We start from the raw sequence: 20,795 nt of genomic DNA on the forward strand, positions 1-20,795 counted from the left end.
CTTTTATGATCCGTGAACGGTTTACAAGTTCCTTAAAAACTTGTTGGTGGCTCCCTACTTTCCTTGTCCCTAATCGTATATGTCAATTCCCACTTCCTATGATTGCCAAGCATATTCACCACATGCTTTTACGTAGGCGCAATTCGAACGACGCCTACAGAATGTTTACTGCTTTTTTACAAGTACATATTCTCCTCTCCTTATTATGTCAAATTTGGTGATTAGTTCAAATGGGTTTGGTGAATTAATGAGTGAATTGAATGAATTAGTATGTTAATTATTGTATAGTTGATTTGTAGTAGTTCCTCAATTTGTGGGTTGTTTAGCTCTAACATATTGCAGAATGTTTTAAGTTTTTCCTTTTTTACAAATATTTTTTTTGCATTCCCCTCTTTTACAGTACTATAGATTTAGAATTTAATATGAAAAACTCTAACAGATTGCATATATTTTGAAAATGCAGCAACTCCAAATTTGTTCAACAATGTCGATTTGTTTCCATCATATTTTTGGATCCCCTTGCTAGCAAGACAGTGTAAGTTGCCCATCTTCCTTTTATTGAATAGCTAAGACAGTATACTTCTTGTGCTTATTTTGCATTAATATGTTATACTTAGTATGGTCTAAGCAGCGAATGTACTTACATACTGATGTACCACAGTAATCAAGACAACTTGCTATACATGTCAAGCATTGTTCTATTTTCACAATCTTGCTTGTAATTATGTAGTGCCTTTAAATGATACAGTCTTCAAGCTTTTACTTAAATTACTCTGTTTCTTAAACTCAGGTTATACTTACTGCTATATGCTTCACCGAGTTAGCTTTTCATGGGTGAGGTGTATGCTACAGTCTGAAGTTGGGTTGTATACTTTCATGATTTGTAAGGTAAAGCAGTTATAAACCATATATTATTAGTTTAACAACTATTTTACTATAGATGTTGTGTATAATTAGTAAAATTAGAATGCATTTTCCGAGTCACACATTTTATTCTCATTTTTAACAAAATAAAACAACAAATAATTAGTTACCATTTCGAAGAATGTGTTTAATATGTCGTGTTATATTTAGTTTCTTACTTATAGTTCTAATAGCTTGTTTTGATCTTAGAGTTCTTTGGTATCTTTAATAAAATATAAATGGGCTTAGTTGACTCTAGCCCACAACAAAAGTACTAAGAAGGCATGAAAAATTACCTTATTTCAAAATTGGAATACACTTTGTATTATATTATAAAGTAAGTAGCAAGTACAAGTCAACTTTACTATTCATAAAACAACTTGTTTTAGAATAGTACACAGCTGTACTCCTCTTTCACTTTAACCACAAATAAATCGAAAATTTTACATTACAAGTACTTGAAAATTATCTTAGCCATAATAAGTATTCCCTTTTTACTTAATAAATAAGAAAAAATTGTACTTAGCAATAACATTATGCTTTCTAGCTGTACCCAACCAGCTTAACCAACAGTAGCTTCTTAATCTTAGCCGTTAATTCGTGGGAGAAGGTAGGTTAACTTCTTCCCCTGCTTTAGCTATAAATACTAAAGAAGTTCTCACTTTTTGGAGCAAATCTTTTTATTCCCTGCCTTATCATTCTTAGTCATGGTATATTTTTCTCCTTTTATGGAAAATCTTTGTGCTGCTTTCATGTTAACAGTTGTTACTGTTACTGTTATTCAAAGATTAAACTAAATATCAGTGCATGAAAATCTATCTTAATAAAGCCACGATTTTCTTTTTTTTTTTTTTTTTTGATGTTGTGTGTATGCTTTGCACACTAGTACAAAAACTAGAATAAGAAACGCAAGATATAGAACGGTTAACTTAGATATGCGTTCTCCATGTTTATATAGAACGCCTGTCTTAATTAACCGTTCTATTTGATTTTTTTTTATTTTATTAAATTGTGATTTTATTATATAGGGAACGAATTTCTTAGTTAACCGTTCTATTTGATACATCTAAATTTAACACTTACAATATAGATCGCCCCTCCTAGTTAACCGTTCTATATGTTTAACATTATTTTTTAAGAATAAAATAAAAATAAAAATCTAACCTATCAAGAGGCCCAAAATTCTAACCCTAACTCCTCCTTCCTCTTAATTAAGATAGCCGTAATCCGTTTCCTCATCCTCTCAAGAACTTCTTCCCTCCTTTGAAACCCTTACTTCTTTCTCATCTTCTACCTTCATCCCTCAAAGTCCGATCCTAGTAACTCCGGCTGAGGTCCGATTACCCTCTTCTCCGTCATCTTCTTCCTATATTAACAACTATCCTATTCGCTGTATCGCTTTGTTTCCAACCCCAACTCCGATTAAAATCTCGATTTTGCTCTGTTTATGCAGTATGGGTCTTGATGCAGTACGGTGCTTTGTTTCAAGGTAGGTGGTGGCTGAGATTGAATTGATTGGTGGATCGTTTAAGGTGGTTAGAGGTGTGCGAATTATGAAGTGTATTTTAATTCTAAATTATTAATTTTAGGTCTATAACTTTCATTAATTGATTTTTATGTTATGATTTGAATTATAATTTCTGATTTTTCATCTTTGATTTGTGGGTGTTTGGTGCGGCTTCACTATTGGCGTGCACTATTGCTGGAGGTGCTGCGGTGTTGAGGTTATTGGAGACGTTGCGGTGCTCGATGTTGGTGGAGATCAGATGTTGCAATGGTCGAGGTTGGTGGAGGCGTTGCTAATGCTTCAATTTGGGGGAAGCGCTGCTGGTGGTTCTGGTTTTTGAAGCTCCGTTGCGGTTGAATCGGTTGAATTGGATTATTAAGGTGGAGGTGGTTCGAATTTCATGGTTGCACTTTTAAAGTTGTTAGCAGTTTAGCACATTGATAATTATTAAGTTGGTATAGAATTGTATCAAAATAAAGAGTTGAGATGTAATTACTATGTATTTGAATATAAAGGATACTTCGTAATAAAATATATTTTTAATTTGATATTTGACTTTTACCATTTCAATTCTATTTGATTTGATTTATTAATTAATGGTGTTGATTAGCATATATATGCAACCTCTGTTATAAAATAGGATAGAGAACGGTTATCTCTTGGATATAGAATGCCTCCTGTATCCGTTCTATTTATCCTTGCATATAGAACGCCTCTTGTATCCATTCTGTAAACTTTACACATCGCTTAGCAGAAGAACGCCTCTGAGGCGTTCTATAAGGCCAATTTTAACCGTTCTTTATTCCCTTTTTTGTAGTAGTGGCAACTCTGTTTTATTCAACATCTGTAATTAACGATACCTTATTTGCTTTAACTGCATGTACATCTTGAGGCTTACCTTTTATACTTGCACTAATTTCTGAAACAAGATACACTTTTGCTTTCATTAGCCTTATAGACTGTTGCTAAAATGTATATACTTTTTTTTTAAAAAAAACAAAATTAATGAATGTCAGAACAACCTTCTAAATTTGCTCATTATAAGACATATCATTGTCTATTATCGTCTTCTTATAATTTTTACATGCACTGGTTTACTTTTTACAGCTTTCAACTCTTGAAGTCCAGCATAGCTTACTTCTAGATCTATATGTACATTATATTAATATCTTATTTATCTATACTTACTATTTTGTATATCATGTATTGTAGACCATGAACACACCTCCAAAAATGAAGTTGGAACCAGTATACTTAGACGAGCTAACTACTCAAAGTAAGGACTACAAGGTGAAAGTCATAGTCGCTGAAAAGGGAAGAGCTCAACCTTCCCCTAAAAAACCTGGTGTGATATTTTAAACTATCATCTTAGAGGACGAAAAGTTGATTATACTTTGCTATATGTTCGTTCTTGTAAAAAATATAAAATCAGCTGAAATTCAAATATAATGCATTCAACCTTCTACTAGATATAGAATATCATGCAGACTGCTTTCTTTGACTGAAATAGTACAAATTTTAATATACATAAGTATATAAAACCTGATTACCATAAAGATGTATAACAATTGTACATTTTCAGCTATGTCTTATGTGTTATGTGTTTACCAGTACAAATAATAGACTGTGTTTCTTGTACTTTGCCACCTCTATGTATCTTTATGACATAACCCTAACACTGATTTCTGTCGTATCTATTTAACCAGAAAAACAAAATGCGATGTGCTTTATTTGGAGATCAAATCGAAGCATATGAAGAGGTTCTCAAGCCATCTAGTCAATACGAAATTTCTAAGGCTCCTATAACAGCTGTAGATGATCAATATAAATTCAACTTGGAAGAACTTCCATACCAGATGACCCACCAGACTATTATTCAGCGTTTAAATCCTGAGAGCGGTCCAATCAAACCGAAGTATTAGCCTCTGTCAACTATTCCAAGATCACCTGATCCAAATGGAAGATATGGTATCTTAGATTTTACATATTTAATGCACATTCATACTTTGATTCCCAGCTTACAAACTTGTCTACTTTCCATGATATTTACTAATGTTCCTTTGCCAAAATTAGATATAGTTGGTGTAGTTCTCTTTGTTGAAGAAGTGCCAAGGATGATACCTAATGCAAGAGGTTGAGACAGTCCAGTTCGAGAAGTATCTATCACTGACACTAGGTAAATTTACAGTTATATAAGATAGTCTGCATTTGACCCCTTATCATAGTAGATTGTCTTAGATAACTTATAACATTCAGTATACTACCAACCAGCCAAGAACATGCTATGACAATCTCTACATGGAACGATCTTACTAGGAAACCTTGTGATGCTATGAACAACTGGGCTGAAAAATTCAATGTTGTTGGATTTACTGCACTTAAAACCCGTCACACAAGAGGTGAAGTTAGTAGCATTAGTGCACATATCAAAATTACCATTGCCTATAAAATATTGGATTACTTAACTGCTTGTTTACAGGATTCACTTTGAATACAACAATGTCAACTAGAATAATCATGAATCTTAAGGGAGCAAGGGCAGATATGCTTCGAGAATGGTACTTACTGTGTTTTATTTATTATAAGTGTAGAATTAAGACACAATTAAATCACCACCTAATTGAACCCATTTTTCCGTTTCAGGTGTAAATTATATCAGCATGTATTGCTAGACAGACAGGAGAGAATTCTGAACGTGAGATATCCAAGCACAGATAAGAAAGTCGTGACAATAGCTGAACTAAGGAGAAAAAAGGTTAAACCTTTTTAAAGTCATTGCTAATTTTACTTTTTTTCTTTACAATGCATATTATTCTATTAGAGTATTGATGTTAAGTGCTATCTAATATGTGATTGCTTATATTAATTCAGGCAACTAATGCAACTCCAGATGAAATTGCTTGGATCAAGGTTATAATACCAAAAGCTGATCTACAAAGAGTGAATGCCTATATAAGTTGCCTTGGTTGTGGAAAACGGACACATCTGGCACTTGGGACTCGCTTTCCCTGCATTTCTTGCAAGAAAGGAGACACTGTAGCTGTACACAAGTATAGTGTTACCACTTAGCCTCGCATTACTTCCCTTACAGTAAAATATAATACACGAATTCACTTCATTTTTGTGTCCACATCTGCAGAGTTACATTCAAGTTTGAAGCTGTTGATGACACCGGCACAATGTCATTTACAACTTTCAGCGATGATACGGAAAAGCATTTCCGAAGGACAGCAACATAAATCTGGAATATCAAAGCCACTGTAAGAAATTCTGCTACTGCAACCATCTGTGCCTTTTTACAAGTTCTACACACTCAAATGTGTCTACACTTATATATGATAACATAAGTAGATACGGTATACATTTCACATTTAATACGCTTATCTGTATCATACAAAACCTTAAGTGTTTGTTACAATTGCTTATGAAAGATATACATTTTTTAAGTTCATGTTTCAATCATTACATTAAATAATGTATAGATTACTCATAGCATCTATAATACTTAAATGATACTTTTTGCTGTCTTAGGGGAATTTCGAAGCTTTTAAGGTTGTCCAAGCAATACTAGCAACAAAGCCTTTCTTCATTCAGGTAACTCCCACTTTGGAGTTAGCTAGGAATAGCGTTCTCTTATGGACTCTATAGACTGTTGAGGTAGAAGATGCAGAACCACAAGGCCAGGTTCTAGGCTCATCGTCTTCGCAGCTTAACAAAGAATAGCCTGCTTTCGAAACGGATAAGAAATACACAACAAATCGACCACTGATGCAAGAGAGTCCAGCTTCTGCCTGCACTAAGGCTCATGGCAAAGGACTCACTATTTCTGACCCAGAGCTAACTGTTGATTACAGTCAGGACAACACAGAGGCAAGTGATGAGGTCCTTGCTGAAATTGCTCAGTTTCATGAATTCAAGTAGCTTCTGAAGCATTCAATGTAGATTCTTTCGATATTCCAGTACATCAATCAAGAAAAGGGATTACCATTTCAGAATCAGCAGCACCAATTGCTGAACTCCCTACATGGAACAAGCTCGCTCGCACACGCAACAATGTCAAGAACAAACGGCCAATGGCTGTTGGTGAAATTATGGAATCAGATGATGAAGATCAGGGTCCGAGGAAGAAACTCAAAACATCCCTATTCAAAGACATTTCAGAGAAAGACAGTCCAGAAGACAAAGAAACAGCTTGAAGCCTCCTTGATAGACCATAAACAAAGGCAGCATAAAAAATCTTAGAGTACACTAGCTTTTGCTATTAAAGTGGTGGTAGTAAACTATTATTACGTATGCCTTGCGTAATCTGAAGTATCTTTTGAATGTTTAGAAGGAACATTTTGGGCATCTTATGTTCCCTATAAACATCAAGTATTGTATATAGTGCTAGAAATATGCAGCAGTGTCTGCTCTAGAATAATATCTAGGGGAAAGTACTGTAGTAGAACTGGAAACTTTTGGCATGCACATAGAAGTGGTAATCTACCTATGATGTAACATCTTGTATCCTTAAATTAGGATACTTATCTATAATATATGAAGTATGTTCTTATAACTTGCTACTTTGAGTTTAGAATTAAAGTTAGTAGATTGTCTTTCAATGTTGCAGAATATACTCTACAATACAAGTAAAGCCTTTGCAAAATTAAGTCCTTCCCTTATTCACATCTAAACACTTATCAGATTTTTACACTTCTTAGATTTTTACTTGAAGATTTTTTTTTTTTAAAAAAAAAAAAAAAGGAAAGCTGCATGCTTTATTCCTGTTTATAAGAAACAGTGTTACTACTCATACTGTCCATGGTCCCTTTAGTAAAGTAGTAACCTTGAATTTATGAATTCAGGTTCGTGCAAAAACAAGGGTATCAAACAGCCCGACCAAGCAAACAATGCAGCAAGGAAACTTTGACTCCTCTGCAGGACATAAAATCAGTCTGTCTCAGCTTAAGGTGTATTATGCTTTTTTTTGCATGAACCATCTTTAAATCTGAAACTACTATACTTATACGCTCGCAAATATTTTACATGCATATTTACTAATAACTACAAGAACTTATAATGCTCTCAATGCATACCCTTTCTAATGACATAAGGCATAAATTGTTATATACTTGCTCCCTATAACAATAAAACATTTATTGCTTCAGAAAACAATCTTAATTAGCTGGTGCAATACAATAGCCAAAACCTACCAGGCTTAATAAACTAACTGGTGCTTTATATAAGAGTTCAGTCACAATCGAAACCTAATGACCTATTACATACCATAAATGCACCACAGTAGTACATAAAAACAACATTTATCAGCTACATTTTATTATACCTACAATATCTGTATTACAAGCTAATTAACCAGCCAAACTTAATTTGGTGCAAGAAGAAATTCAAATAAAGGAGGATATCCTTCACGATAAACCACTAACGTTCTTACACCACTAATAATACACTGATCCTCATACAACATTTGAACACCATTTCTTAACGAGCAACCAACAATTACATTCCTTTGCTTGGCTATATGTAGTTCTGCACACCATTGCTTAAGTTTGTGCCGTATCAAAACAACACTGCAAGGTGGCATCTATTGAAGATAAATACTTGCAAAGGACACAGGGACAATCTGCACAAAACATCATTTACAAAAAAGTAAGCCACATTAAAAACTCATACAACTCTGCATTTAAAGGAAAGAAGAGAAAAAAAATCACATACAAGACTTCCTTCCCTAAGATATGGAGCACGAAATTTATACTTAAACGATGGATACGAACATCTTTGCTGCATTAAAGACAAATGAGCATCAAGATCTAAATTTCTCAATGGGAGCATTCTGTCAGGTATAACAGCTCTGGTTATTAATTCATGTGCATGCGTTTTTTCATGACCATGATGAGCAAATATTCTGGTATGCCATATACCATGTCCTTTGAAGTACATTATTAACGTATCTCCAACCACAATATCATTATCTGATATAAAGTTTCCTCACCCCCTGCCCATACGCATACCAATAATTCCGTTAGCATTAGTAAATCTAACAATAGTGATCTTCCATGATAGACCTTCCATACCACGAAATACTTTGCATTCTTCACCTTCATTAGCAAGAACATGATAAAATCAACCAGGAATTGCCTAAATATACATAGACAACAACACAGTCGTGTAAGAATCAACACAATAGAATAGCTATAACATTATACAACAAATAACACCACATACCGCTGATGCCTGATGCTCTTCTTCAATGCATAAAATCCATTTCAATAGAACATTATTGTTTGCCTAAGTTAACAGCAAGACATGTTTAGTTTTATAAGGGAAACGTGGAATAATAGCAAAACTGAACTGTAAAACAAACCTCTGTAAACATACCATAGCAGACGAATGAATACTACCATTCATATTAAACATAACCTATTTTATACAAATTTTACCCCAACACAAGCACCATATAATAACCACTGCAACTGTATCCATGTGAACCTATCTACACTATAATTACACTCAAATTCCTTCCAACCTTTAGATTCTCAATCATTACAAAATACATCAACCTTACTCAACAAAGCACAACAGGACAACATGAACTATTGTAGATTCTTTATACTTGCAGCCTATTACATTAATTTTCCACACACTCATAAACACACATAGAACTTAGATTCTTATAGGTACCCTCACTACATAAACCAATTCACTAAGAAAACTGTGAAACCATGGAATAAAGGGAAAAAACTTTATAAATCTGAAAAAATTGCACACCCTTTACAGGTTTACAATAAAGCATAACCAATTATACTCATAAGCAATAGACAAAAAGTACAAAAAAAACCCTTCAGAAGAAACTCAAGCATTATATATATACTTCATAATAAGAATCAAAACTACTGCCATTATCACCATCAGAATAGTCGCCAAGATCAGGACCACTACCTAATTCAAGTAGTCCATATGATCCTGGGACACAATCTACGTAGTCTTCAGTACATCAGTTAGACATTGAACCACTCTCCAACTCTTCATCACTCTTAAGGTCTTCCTCAATCTCGTCCTCTTCACCATTCTCACGGTCTTCCTCAGTCTTGTCCACTATATGAGACTACTTGTATATAGGAACAAGTACTCACAGGTGTTTGTTTCACCTTTATTTTAACCTTGTTAGCATACATTTTTCAAGTGAATTCCATTATGTCATTATCCAATTACATTTCTTGATACATATAAAGAGATTATCTATGGAATTCTATAAAGCATACTTATTAACAGGATACTATAATAAATATACAACCACGCAAAACACAAATTATATAATCAAATTAAGCCATTCATTATACCAAAAGCAAGAGCTTAATTTCAGATAATTAAAACCTACTATCATCCTTTACTAATTAAACTGATTATGAACTTCCCAAAAGCTAACTACGTATCTACATCTAACAATTCAAAAAGGATACCCAAACAATGAAAATCATCAAAATACATCAGCATAATCTGATATCAAAAACTAACAACCCAAAAAACAGTCCTACCAAGCCTTGACTTCATACCCTAGCAGTAGTGCAATTGAACCCCAAAAAAACACTTAACCATGAACAGTATACAATCAATCAACAATCTTCATACGAAACATTGAAGAATCTTCACGTGTCTTTGGATTTCCTTCTTCATTGTTCCCAAAAGAAGAGTCTGCACCAATGTTGTCATCATCATCCTCTTTATAGCTACCACCACTTGATTCCATTTCTTCATCTAAATCAGCAACACCTTCTTTCTTTGATTCAGTTTCTGAGTCAGAATTCAGATCACTTTCAGTACTTTCATCAGTCTCTTTGTCTTCCTCACTATCATCTTCTTCTTCACCGTCCTCTTTTTTCTCCTCTGCACCAACACCCTCCTTGCCTTTTTTGTCCCCTTCATCATTTTCTGAATCAACAATAATAACAGGTCATTCTCCACAGCCATTCCTCTCAACGCCTCGTCTTCTCTTATTACTTGTTTCCCCTCTTTCTTTGTTGTTCTCGACCTTTGAATTTCCTTGTTCAAGCAGTTGTAGATGACGGTCCATCTTCATCTTCATTTCAATGGTATACAAACGAAATCTTGCAACATTTTCTTTTTTAGATTTCCGTTCATTAGGCCTCCAACTTGGTGGTGAAAAAACCTTCCCGGAAGTCGCAGTACTATCGGTGCTACCCATTACCACGAAATTGGAATTGATATTTTAGAGAAGAAGAAAAAAAATGGAGAAGACATACAGAGCGCAGGAACAAAAACGCCACAAACCACGCAATATAAGGACATGAATTGACCAATCAATGTAATCATGACAGATTCTTCAAATAGTAAATAACTATGACTGTATGACTTCATCACTAAAGCCGTTCAAAATCCTTACATATTCTATTGTTGTACTTGCATTTTATAACAACATAAAAATAGAAAGTTCCTTTACATAGATATGATTATATGCACAATGTTCATACACACGTGCGTCAACCGCTTCTACTATCTTTAAATTTACATTCCGATTTGTCACGACACATAACGGTTTTTGACCAGTTTCCTATTTTTAGACAAACAACTATCACACAGTACAGCTTTTCACCGATAAAAAAAAGACATACTTGATTTTATTACTACTATTAACAACTTTGAAAGCGTACAAGATATTTATTATCTCATATTTTAACAACACCACGAATATCACAATAGCCAAAACGCTCAGCGAATATTGCTTATCTTGCCGTCGGGGGGGGGGGGGGGGGCACGCGTAACGCGCATGCTCCAACGACTAGTATAATAAAAATTGCAATAATTATTTGCAATCTGATACGCTAATATGGTGGAATGTTAACAATCTTTTATTTTCGTCATTGTCACTACTAGAAGTAGGCCGAATTCCGGCGGACACGAAAATCCGTCGCAAATCACAACAATTCCGACGGATTTCAAACAGTTCCGACGGAAATTTCGTAGGAAAGTATATTCCAACGGAAAAATCCGTCAGAAATAAAATAATTTCCGACGGATTTAAACCCGTCGGAAATTTCGTCGAAAAGGCATCTGATACTATTTATTTTAAACGGAAATTTCACAAAATTCCCCTGAGTTATTTTTTTATTCATCATATACCCATGCAAATTTTCAAATTCACCGTATACACTTGAGTTTCACAAAAAAGTCACCAAATGCCCTTAATGACTAACGACGGTTAATTCCATTAGTTATTAAGGTTAATTATGCCACGTGGCATGCTGCAATTGGTTCTCTTTTAAATAATTAATCAATTAATTACTTAATTTATAAAAAAATAAACCCACCCTCCCAGCCACCAGCTCCAATACCAAAGCAACCCCTGCAAGCGGCTGCTGGCGCTGGTGGTCCCCCTACCCCTAGCCAGAACTGGCGCCCGTGGTCCCGATCCGCCGGCGAACTCGACACCCCCCTCCCCTACCCCAAGCCCCCTCTCCCTTTGATTCCCCTCCCCTTAAACCCCTCCCCATCCCTCGAAAACCCCACCTCCTTCGCGGTCGGCGTCCAAACCCCTTCCCCGACGCCGACGAACCTTTTTTGCCCCACCCCCACCATACCCACCCTATTTCCACCCTAAACCACCACCCATAAAAACCGAAAAACCCCTTAATCGAAAAAACCCTAAATCAAAATCTAGGGTTTTGATTTTGGGGTTTTTCGTTTTTTTAGGTGGTGGTTTAGGGGGGAAAGGGGGTGGGGATGGCGGGGGGTGAGGTAAAAAAGGTTCACCGACACCGGAGGGGGGGTTTGGATGCCGACCGTGAAGGAGGGGGGTTTTTCGAGGGATGGGGAGGGGTGGAAACGGAGGGAGAAGGGGCTGGGGGTAGGGGAGGGGGGTGTCGAGGGTAGGGGGCAGGCCTCGTGGGCGAATAGGGACCACCGGCGCGCAGGGGGAGGGGTAGGATCTAGCGGCCGCCGCCGGCGCGGTCTTGTAGGGGCAGGTGGTGGGGCGTTGGGGTGGGGTGGGTCTTGGGTGGTGGGGTTTTTTTTTATATAATTTTTTAAAGTTTTTTTTAATAATTAATTAACTAATATTACAACAACCTATTAGAGGCTTCCACATGGCTTATTAGTCATTAATGACTAACGGCGGTTAACTGCCGTTAGTCATTAAGGGTATTCGGCGACATTTTTCTTAAACTCATGAGTATTTGGTGGATTTAAAAGTTTTGATGGGTAATTGGTGAATAAAAAAATAACTCAGGGGCATTTGGTGTAATTTCTGTATTTTAAAAAATAAAAAAATTTCTTATAAATAGCCCTAAAAACACTCCCCTCATTTCAGTTTCCTTTCTCTCTATCCTCTCTCTAGCCGCACACCCTCTCTCTCTCTTCTTTCTTCATCTACCTTCTCTCTGTATCTATCCTCTCTTGCTACTCCCTCTCTTCTCGATCTCCTTCGCTACTCCCTCTCTTCTCTTTATCTCTCCTTCATTGTTGATTTCCGAAGCTAGCCCACGAAGCACCCCGATGTATTTCCTGACCAAGTTCCCGGCATGTTATGGTTTTAAGGTCAAGTTCGACCATGGAAATGCTAGATCTAGCGTTTTCATGGTCGAATTTGGCCTTATATAACAATTTCAAGACTAACCATGGTTGAATCGTTGTGGTAAGTTTTTTGGTCTGAATTTCAATTTTTTTGTTCTGTTTTCATTTTTTATTTTGGGTTTAAAGTTTACTAGATCAAATATATGTGCTTATGGTGGCTGTTGGAGTTCGGGTTTAGGGTGTTGGGATTATATATTTTTTTCATTTTTTTTTGTTAATTTTTTCGGGTTTCGGAGGTTGTCTGATGTTGGATTTCGGCGGTGGTCTCATGTTGGGTTTTGGCGGTGGTTTTAGGTGGGTGGTGGAGGTGGTCTGTTTTCATTTTTGTTAATTTTTTTCGTTGTGTTTTCATTTTTTTGTTATGTTTTCATTTTTTCTTTCGAGTTTCAAGTTTTCATTTTAATTTTTTTTTTGTTATTTTTTTGGGGTTTCGGCGGTGGCGGTGGTGGTTTGCCTAGGTGGGGTGGTAGATCTGGTGGTTGTGGGTGGTGGGGTTGTTCGGGACTGTTGATACGAGTTAGGGGGCTGGTGGTAGTGTCGGTGTCTGATGTTGGGTTTTTTGGTGGTTGGAGGTGGTGCTACGCCGTGCTGGTGGTGGCCCGACGTATTTTTTTTAAATTTCAGAAAAGCATTTTCCAATCGAATTGATTCCGTCGAAATTTTCTGACAGATTATTGTAGTGCCTGAAAATATTTTTTCGACGGAAAATTCCGTCGGAATAGTGTTTCCGACGGAATTTTCGTCGGAAAAGTTCGTTTTTCCTACAACCGCTTTTCCGACAACCTTTTCCGATGGAATGCCGTCAAAAACCCTATTTCCGACGGATTTCAAGGTGTTTCCGACCGAATTTTTCCGTCGAAAATGGGCCTTCTTCTTGTAGTGTGTTATTTTATTGTAAAATACTAAAATTTATTTGGATTTTCTTGTTTTTCGGTGATAGTGTGTTATAGACTTTGCTTTATTTGCACATGATTTTGCCTAATATATTTAATCTTCCTCCAATCATTAATTAGTGAATAATTAGTAAGAAAACAAAAGGTGTCTTATAAGAGTCTGTTCTCTTCAGCTTAATTTCAATTCAGTTCACTTCCTAATTTTCTTATCTCATAAACAATTCAGTTCAGCCTTAACCAGTTCAGTTCAGCTCCAATCAGTTCACTTCCTAATTTTCTTATCTCATAAACAATTCAGTTCAGCCTTAACCAGTTCAGTTCAGCTCCAATCAGTTCAGTTTAGTTCAGCTCAGTTCAGTAAATCAGAATAAACCCTAAGTGTCTAAAAAAGGATGAGGATTATATATTTACGCAGTGAATGTTTGAGGAATTAGCCTTTTATATTTCTATAAAAATGGAATGTCAAGTTGAAATTGTTATTTTTCATAGTGTTTGCCTTCTTGAATTCTTACTTATCAAGGATTAATATTGGTTTGGTTTTGCTGTTTTTTATTTTATTTTTTTTATTTTATATAATCCTCCTATAATGTGGGGTGAGTGATTAGCTCATTAACTGTTGCGAGTGTCTTATTGTCTTAATAGATAGTATCTCGACCCCTTAGAGGTTAACTAAGATTTATACAGGTGAGTAGTTCTTAATGCTGCTTTGTTGGGCAACCTTTGGGTCTTTAACTGTTCTCAAATTGGTTTACTTAATCTTAATTCAAATTTATTATAGGATCCATTCAAAAACAATAAAAAAAAAGTTATTATAGGAAATATAATTTTTAAAGAGTTTTTTTTTACAATACACGTTTTTCTAGTAGCATCCTCAAATACACAAATGTTTTAATAACGCTGCAACATGAAACAATATTCTGTTTTCTTTTTTAAATCACACGTGCCAGGCAGTTTTTTAAAATTCATCAAAACAAATATTTTCTCTCTCTTCCTCATTTATTCAACAACGACTTTCTCTATCTTCTTTCTTCCTCAACTTGCCATTTTATCTCTCTTCGACCTAAAATTTTCGCTCTCTTCAATCCTTCTTCTTCAGTCGATTGTTGCTCTCTGCGTTTCAGTTACGAAGTTTATTTGTTAATTTTTGGTTTCTTTACTTAATTTTTTAAGATTTTTGTTAATTTTAGTTGTGTTTATTCTTCAATTTTTAGGTTTTTTGATTTTGTTTTTGTTTTCGTTTTTTGTAATGTTTGATTCTGCAATGGTGAAGAAGAATATTACAAAGAAGTCTTCAGATATTGAAGAAGTGCAAGTTATTTTTCGAGTTTGCACTTGATTTTTCATGCAGATTATGATAATTGACATTGAAATTTGAAGTTAATGTGTTTAATTTTGCTTTATATTATTGTTTAATGTATATAATTGGTTAAAAATTGGTTATACATGTGTTGTTATATGTTAAACAACTTTTGCATGTTATTTTTCAGAATTTTTGTTTTGATTTTTTTAAGGGAGATTATGATAATTTGTATTGATAATTGTATTTACTTGTTTATAAATTGCTTATTATTCTTCAGAAGTTGTTCTTTGTTATTTTTTGCTTAGGTTTTATGCAGAGAATGCTAATGAAAACTGATTTTTGTTTTAGTTCGAGTACGAAAATAGGCATATGTGTCATTGTGTTTCGAAATCAAAGTAAAAGGGAGTAATAGGCATATGTGTCACTAATATGCATGACAAGGGGTACTTTATGCTGTTAAAAGGGTCACTTTATGCAGTTTAAAGGGTCACTTTGTGTAGTTACAAGGGTCACTTTTTGCAGTTAAAAGGGTCACTTTTGTAGTTTATATTTTGCCTAGGGTAGCTTATGAATTGATAATTTGTTGTAATTTATAAGTTGCTTATTGGTGCTAATTTTTTTCTGTATTAATCAGATATAGGTGGTTCTATAGGTGGATATCGCTATAAAGAGTCTGCTACGAAGGCCAAAGTAGTATCTAAGAAGGTCAAAGCAGTACCTAAGAAGGCTAAAACAATGCTTCAAGAGTCTCTTAAGGGTAAAATAGTGCCTAAGAAGGCCAAAACTATGATTGAAGAGGCTTCTAAGGGTGAAATAGTAACTAAGAAGGCCAAAACAATGCCCAAAGAGTCTGCAAAGGAAAAAACACAGTACGTAAGAAGAGAAAGATAAGTCCTCAATTAGAATTGGATTCTGATTTTGACCTTGATACTTCATGTAAGAGAACTTGTTTTCAATGATTCTTGATTTGCATTTGTTTATGATATTGTTTTATTGACATTTTTTTTTTGTTTTTTTTTACAAGTAGGTGTAGACCATATAGAGGGACCAAAGACCTTTGATTACAAGGTGTAGACCATATACCTTGGAAAGCTTGGTGCAGAGCTTTAGTGTTAATAAAAAACAAGATGTTGAAGAAGTTGGTTTTGGTGGTTTATTACATTTAAAGTTGAAAGCTCTCTGTCGTAAAATGCTACCTTGGCTTGTGAAAATCTTTAATGGTGGTAGCTGCCTGTTTACTATTGGTAGTGGTAAATAATTTGTAGTTACTAGGAATGATGTATGTGGCGTGTTTTGTTTTCCTATGGGTGATATTCCTGTTCCTGAACTAAAGAAAAATGTTGAAAATGCAAGTGTAGACAACTGTATTATTAAGGCTTGGAGATTTGATTTTGATATTTCTGATAAGCAAGCTATCCCTTTGCCAAAATTAGAGTCTTGGATAAAGGCTTTGGTTGATGGAGGGGAAGAATTTAAGAGGTATTTTGTTGTTCATGCTATGTTTAGCTTTTTAGCTCCTGCTACTAATAGGAACGCTTCATTGAAGTTGCTAAAGATTGTTGAAGAAGTTGATGAAATCAAAACTTTTGATTGGTGTTCTTATGTTTTGAAGAAGTTAAAGAAGGATGTGGATAACTATAACAATGAAACAACTGCTCAGATTGTTAGTGGATGTTTGGTGGTTTTCAAATTCTGTATTTTCATCGTTTAAATATTTAAGGAGTAAAGGAGAGTTGTAGTATTCCTTTTATTCAGCATTGGACAGATGCTAAGATTAAGAGTTGGATTAATTTATAAAGCTGGTGGTTTTGGACAGGGACCATTGGATACCACTACGTATCCTGTGTCACAGTTTGCTATTAGCCAATCTGTTGTTGTTGTTGTTGTTAAGAAACCTCTTACTTTGGGATCTAGTCAGGATGGTTTAAAGTTATTGGTGCTTCTTCAAGTGGTACAATTGGCTGCTTTATTCAATTAGAGCTTCCAGAAGGTGTGATGACTGATGATGAAATAAAAGAAATTTCAACTAATGTAAGTGTTTTTTTATATGTTTAGTAGTTACTCTATTATGTTTACAAAAGTTACCCTTTATTTGCACAAAAGTTTCCCTTTATGCGTACAAAAGTAACCTTTTATGTGCTCAAAAGTTGCCCTTTTTGTGCACTAAAGTTAAAGTTACCTTTTTTTGCGCACTAAAGTTACCCTAAATATTCAGTTTTAGTTACTTTTTTATTATTTTTCTTTGTCACATTTGTTTAATTTTTTCTATGTTTGTAGGCTATTCATGAATCATTTATTTTTCTTAAAAGAAACATGGATGTTCAATCAAGTGTTCACGCAAATGGTTTTAAAACCTTGAGTGATTTGGTTTCCAATTTTCTTTCTAAAATAACTGTTTTATTATCTTCTAAGGATACTGTTGCAGTTTCTCAAACTCAACAGTTACTTTCTGATCCTCATTACCATAAGCTTATAGATGGTATAATTGAGGATTATATTAAGATGAAGTTTGCACATGAGTTGTTTCGTGAAGTGTAAGGTTGTCAACAACGTAATAAGGATGATGTTCATGAAGTTAATGCTGATGTTGGTGGTGTTAATGAAAATGTTCCTGTTCCTGAAGTTAATGATAATGTTGGTGGAGTTAATGAAAATGTTCCTGTCCGTGAAGTTAATAATGATGGTGGAGGAGCTAATGAAAATGTTCCTAGATCTAATGAAGTTGTTTCCGGGCGTATTATTAGATCCAATAAATCTTTATGCTCACTGGACTGTGGGCTAGTAGGTCAGAAAGTGTTTTTTGTTACTTTTTTTTAGGGGTAATGCTCAGATTTTCAACAGTTTGCCTTAGTTAAATTTGGAAGTTCTAGATTATTGTTTGCTGAAGGAAGAATCAATGCATAGGAAATTAAGTGTCATTCTCTATTATTACTATTACTATTATTTTTTCCCTTTAATTTTTTTAATGTTGATCTTATTTTTTTTATCGTTGTAGTGAGAATCTTGCGACTTTTGAAATGAATTTTCTAGTTCCAAGAGAAGATATGGTGTCCCTTGTTGCTCCACTTAGGATTCGATGGTGCATTATTGATTGCTTTTCTCTGTATTTGAACGAGAGAGCATTTTTTTTAGTCTTCTGGTCCTCGAAAATTCTATTTTGGTGTTAGGCAAAGTGTAAGTAACTTGATATTTTTATATTTAAACACATTGACTTTAATTTCTATATAAACAAGATCTTATACTTTAATAGTTTGCGTTGTTGTATGTTTGTGAAAACATTGGGCAAGGTGACATTTCTAGTGTTGTTAAGGATTTGCATGAAGGGTGGGTTAGCTACGAGGATCCTGAATGTGATATAATGGATGCCGAAGTGGTATGCTTCATGCTAAACTAATATAATACCATTAAAAGAGTTATGTCTGTAAAATGCTCTGTCTAAATTACTTTTAAATTTTCCATTTCAGATCTATATTCCTATTCTTATTGAGAATCACTACATTGTGTTTGTTTATGATCATTCAAAAGAGTTGATGTATTATCTTAACAATATTATTTGGCGTAATTCTAGTCTTGACTACTTTAGAGATTTGTCTTCTCAAGTGGTACATTTCTTGTTAAAAGGGTCACTTTTTGTAGTTAAAAGGGTCACTTTTTGCAGTTAAAACAATTACTTTTTTACTTTAGAGTTTAACCTTTTTTATGTATTCAATGTATTCTAATCTTTTATATTTTTTCATCAATGTGATCAATTGGGTGCTTTTCTTGGCAAAATAAATTGTTGAGTAAGAATGGAGAATGGATAAGTTTGACAACTTGGACTGTGGAGTGTTTGTCATGTACGACATGTTCTATTTTTGTTGGTGAATCATTCAAATTAAATGAACTCAAAACGGTAATTATTCATCTATATGTCTTTTGTTTTTCCCTTTCTGATGTTTTATTAATTTCATATTGATAATTTTTTGTTCTCTATTGTGAGATTACCGGAAGAAAATTTCTGCTTGGACATATCTGCACCACACTCGTATTGTGTGATATGAATGAAATCTATAACTGATGTCTTGTCAGAATTAGCCAAGTTCAATGAGAGGAAGAAAAATGCTGATATGTCAAGGCAATTGAAGTAAGAAGAAAGGCTGCAATTGTTTAGAAGAAGAAGAACGAAGCTGAGGAAAGAAAAAATAACGCAAAAGAAAAAAGAAAGCAAAAGAAAAAACAAAAGCAGAGGTAGAAGAAGAAAAGCCCAAAGATAAAAGGGAAAAAAAGCAAACAAAGAAGTACACTCATTCTAAAGAGTGAAATGACTTTTTAGTGATTAGGTGTAGAAGTATTTTATGAAAACTTAGGGCCTGTTCTCTTCCGTTGAAATTCAGTTCAGTTCAGCTCTTAATTTACGTCTAATGATATTGCTAATGATATAAAGCCAAATTTCATTCTTTTAAGCTCTTATTACAACGACAACAACAACAACAACAACAACAACAACAACAACAACAACAACAACAACAACAAGAGTAATAATAATAATAATAATAATCAATAAGTAATAAATAATAATAATAATAATAATAATAATCATCATCAATAAATAATAATAATAATAATAATAATAATAATAATAATAATAATAATAATAATTGAAATAATAATACTAATAATAATAATCAATAAATAATAATAATAATCATCAACAAATAATAATAATAATAATAATAATTAATAATAATATTATTATTATTAATAATATGTACATTTGTATATACACATATGTATAATAATAAATAATCAAAGATCACTAATCCGTAGTTAGAAATCACTAATTAATAAGTTCAATTTAGTTCAGTTCAGCTCAGCTCAGTTCAGTTCAGTTCAATTCAGTTCAGTTTAGCTGAGTTCAGTCAATCGGAACAGGCCCTTAATGTATGTGCATACATCAAGTGCAATGATGTAATTAAATTTTTATAAGGTATAGTTTTTGGTGGTTTTTTTCTTTCTTTTTTTTTTGAAAATTAAATGTATTTTTTGGATGCTTTGTTTTGAAAACTGAATGTATGTGCACACATTAAGTAATTTGAAATGTTATTTTGTATATATCTTTCTTTTTAATTGTGCATTTAAAAAGAGAAAAACATGCACTAAAAAGGTCACTTCATACAGGTAAAAAGAGTTACTTCATGCAGGTAAAAGATTCAATTTAGTTTTTTATGGGGTCACTTTAGTTTATAAAAGGGTACGTCTATGCATGAAAAGGGTAATTTTGGGTAGAAAGGGTAACTGTTTAAGGGATTTTTTGACTTTACCACCAAAAAAATCATGAAATTGTTTTTTAATGCCAAAAATTTTAAAAGTTGTATTTTACCAACAAAAAAATTTCTAATTCTTTTTTTTCACCACCTAGCGTCAAGAAAACCGTTAAATTTAACGTTTAAATAAAACTCTTCAATTTTCGTGCGCAAAACATGTTGTTCATAGGTTTAGGGGGGCATTTTGGTCCTATGTGTCCAATTTGAAGTCAGAATTGACAAAAAATGATCGGAAATGCCTCATTTTGCGTGTTTCTTGCAAACCGAGATATTTTTAAACACGCAAAATGAAGTATTTCAAATCA

General features: G+C 34.0%; 2 protein-coding genes and 2 long non-coding RNA genes across 6 annotated transcripts; 3 read left to right on the plus strand and 1 right to left on the minus strand.

Moving 5' to 3' along the window:
* The first annotated feature begins 1,619 nt into the window (after positions 1–1,619).
* Positions 1,620–2,958, plus strand: LOC110709077. Its single transcript, XR_002508837.1, has 2 exons — positions 1,620–2,237; positions 2,357–2,958. It is a non-coding gene; the product is annotated as an uncharacterized LOC110709077 (long non-coding RNA).
* A 669-nt stretch (positions 2,959–3,627) lies between these two features.
* On the plus strand, positions 3,628–6,933 carry LOC110709078. 2 transcript variants are annotated; one of them, XM_021887294.1, is made up of 9 exons: positions 3,628–3,755; positions 4,117–4,378; positions 4,484–4,586; positions 4,682–4,809; positions 4,890–4,968; positions 5,054–5,165; positions 5,282–5,460; positions 5,550–5,670; positions 5,942–6,933. In XM_021887294.1, the coding sequence occupies exons 4-8, from the start codon at positions 4,695–4,697 to the stop codon at positions 5,647–5,649; spliced, it is 585 nt and encodes a 194-aa protein (XP_021742986.1). In that variant the 5' UTR covers positions 3,628–3,755; positions 4,117–4,378; positions 4,484–4,586; positions 4,682–4,694; the 3' UTR covers positions 5,650–5,670; positions 5,942–6,933. The 2 variants fall into 2 exon arrangements, with proteins under 2 accessions (XP_021742986.1, XP_021742987.1); XM_021887295.1 differs by having other exon boundaries at positions 4,727–4,809.
* Positions 6,934–7,991: 1,058 nt separating this feature from the next.
* LOC110709052 (clumping factor A-like) lies at positions 7,992–10,610 on the minus strand. Its single transcript, XM_021887262.1, has 9 exons — positions 10,406–10,610; positions 10,037–10,336; positions 9,419–9,502; positions 9,279–9,370; positions 8,786–8,827; positions 8,633–8,695; positions 8,419–8,505; positions 8,123–8,188; positions 7,992–8,030 (listed from the first exon to the last, which is right to left on the minus strand). Exons 1-9 carry the CDS (start codon positions 10,608–10,610, stop codon positions 7,992–7,994), a joined length of 978 nt encoding a protein of 325 aa, XP_021742954.1.
* A 1,522-nt stretch (positions 10,611–12,132) lies between these two features.
* Positions 12,133–17,217, plus strand: LOC110709079. 2 transcript variants are annotated; one of them, XR_002508839.1, is made up of 3 exons: positions 12,133–13,055; positions 15,822–16,123; positions 16,212–17,217. It is a non-coding gene; the product is annotated as an uncharacterized LOC110709079 (long non-coding RNA). The 2 variants fall into 2 exon arrangements; XR_002508838.1 differs by having other exon boundaries at positions 15,822–17,217.
* The last annotated feature ends 3,578 nt before the right edge of the window (positions 17,218–20,795 follow it).

This window comes from Chenopodium quinoa, unplaced genomic scaffold, assembly GCF_001683475.1.
Source record: "Chenopodium quinoa cultivar QQ74 unplaced genomic scaffold, ASM168347v1, whole genome shotgun sequence".
NCBI lineage: Eukaryota > Viridiplantae > Streptophyta > Magnoliopsida > Caryophyllales > Amaranthaceae > Chenopodium > Chenopodium quinoa.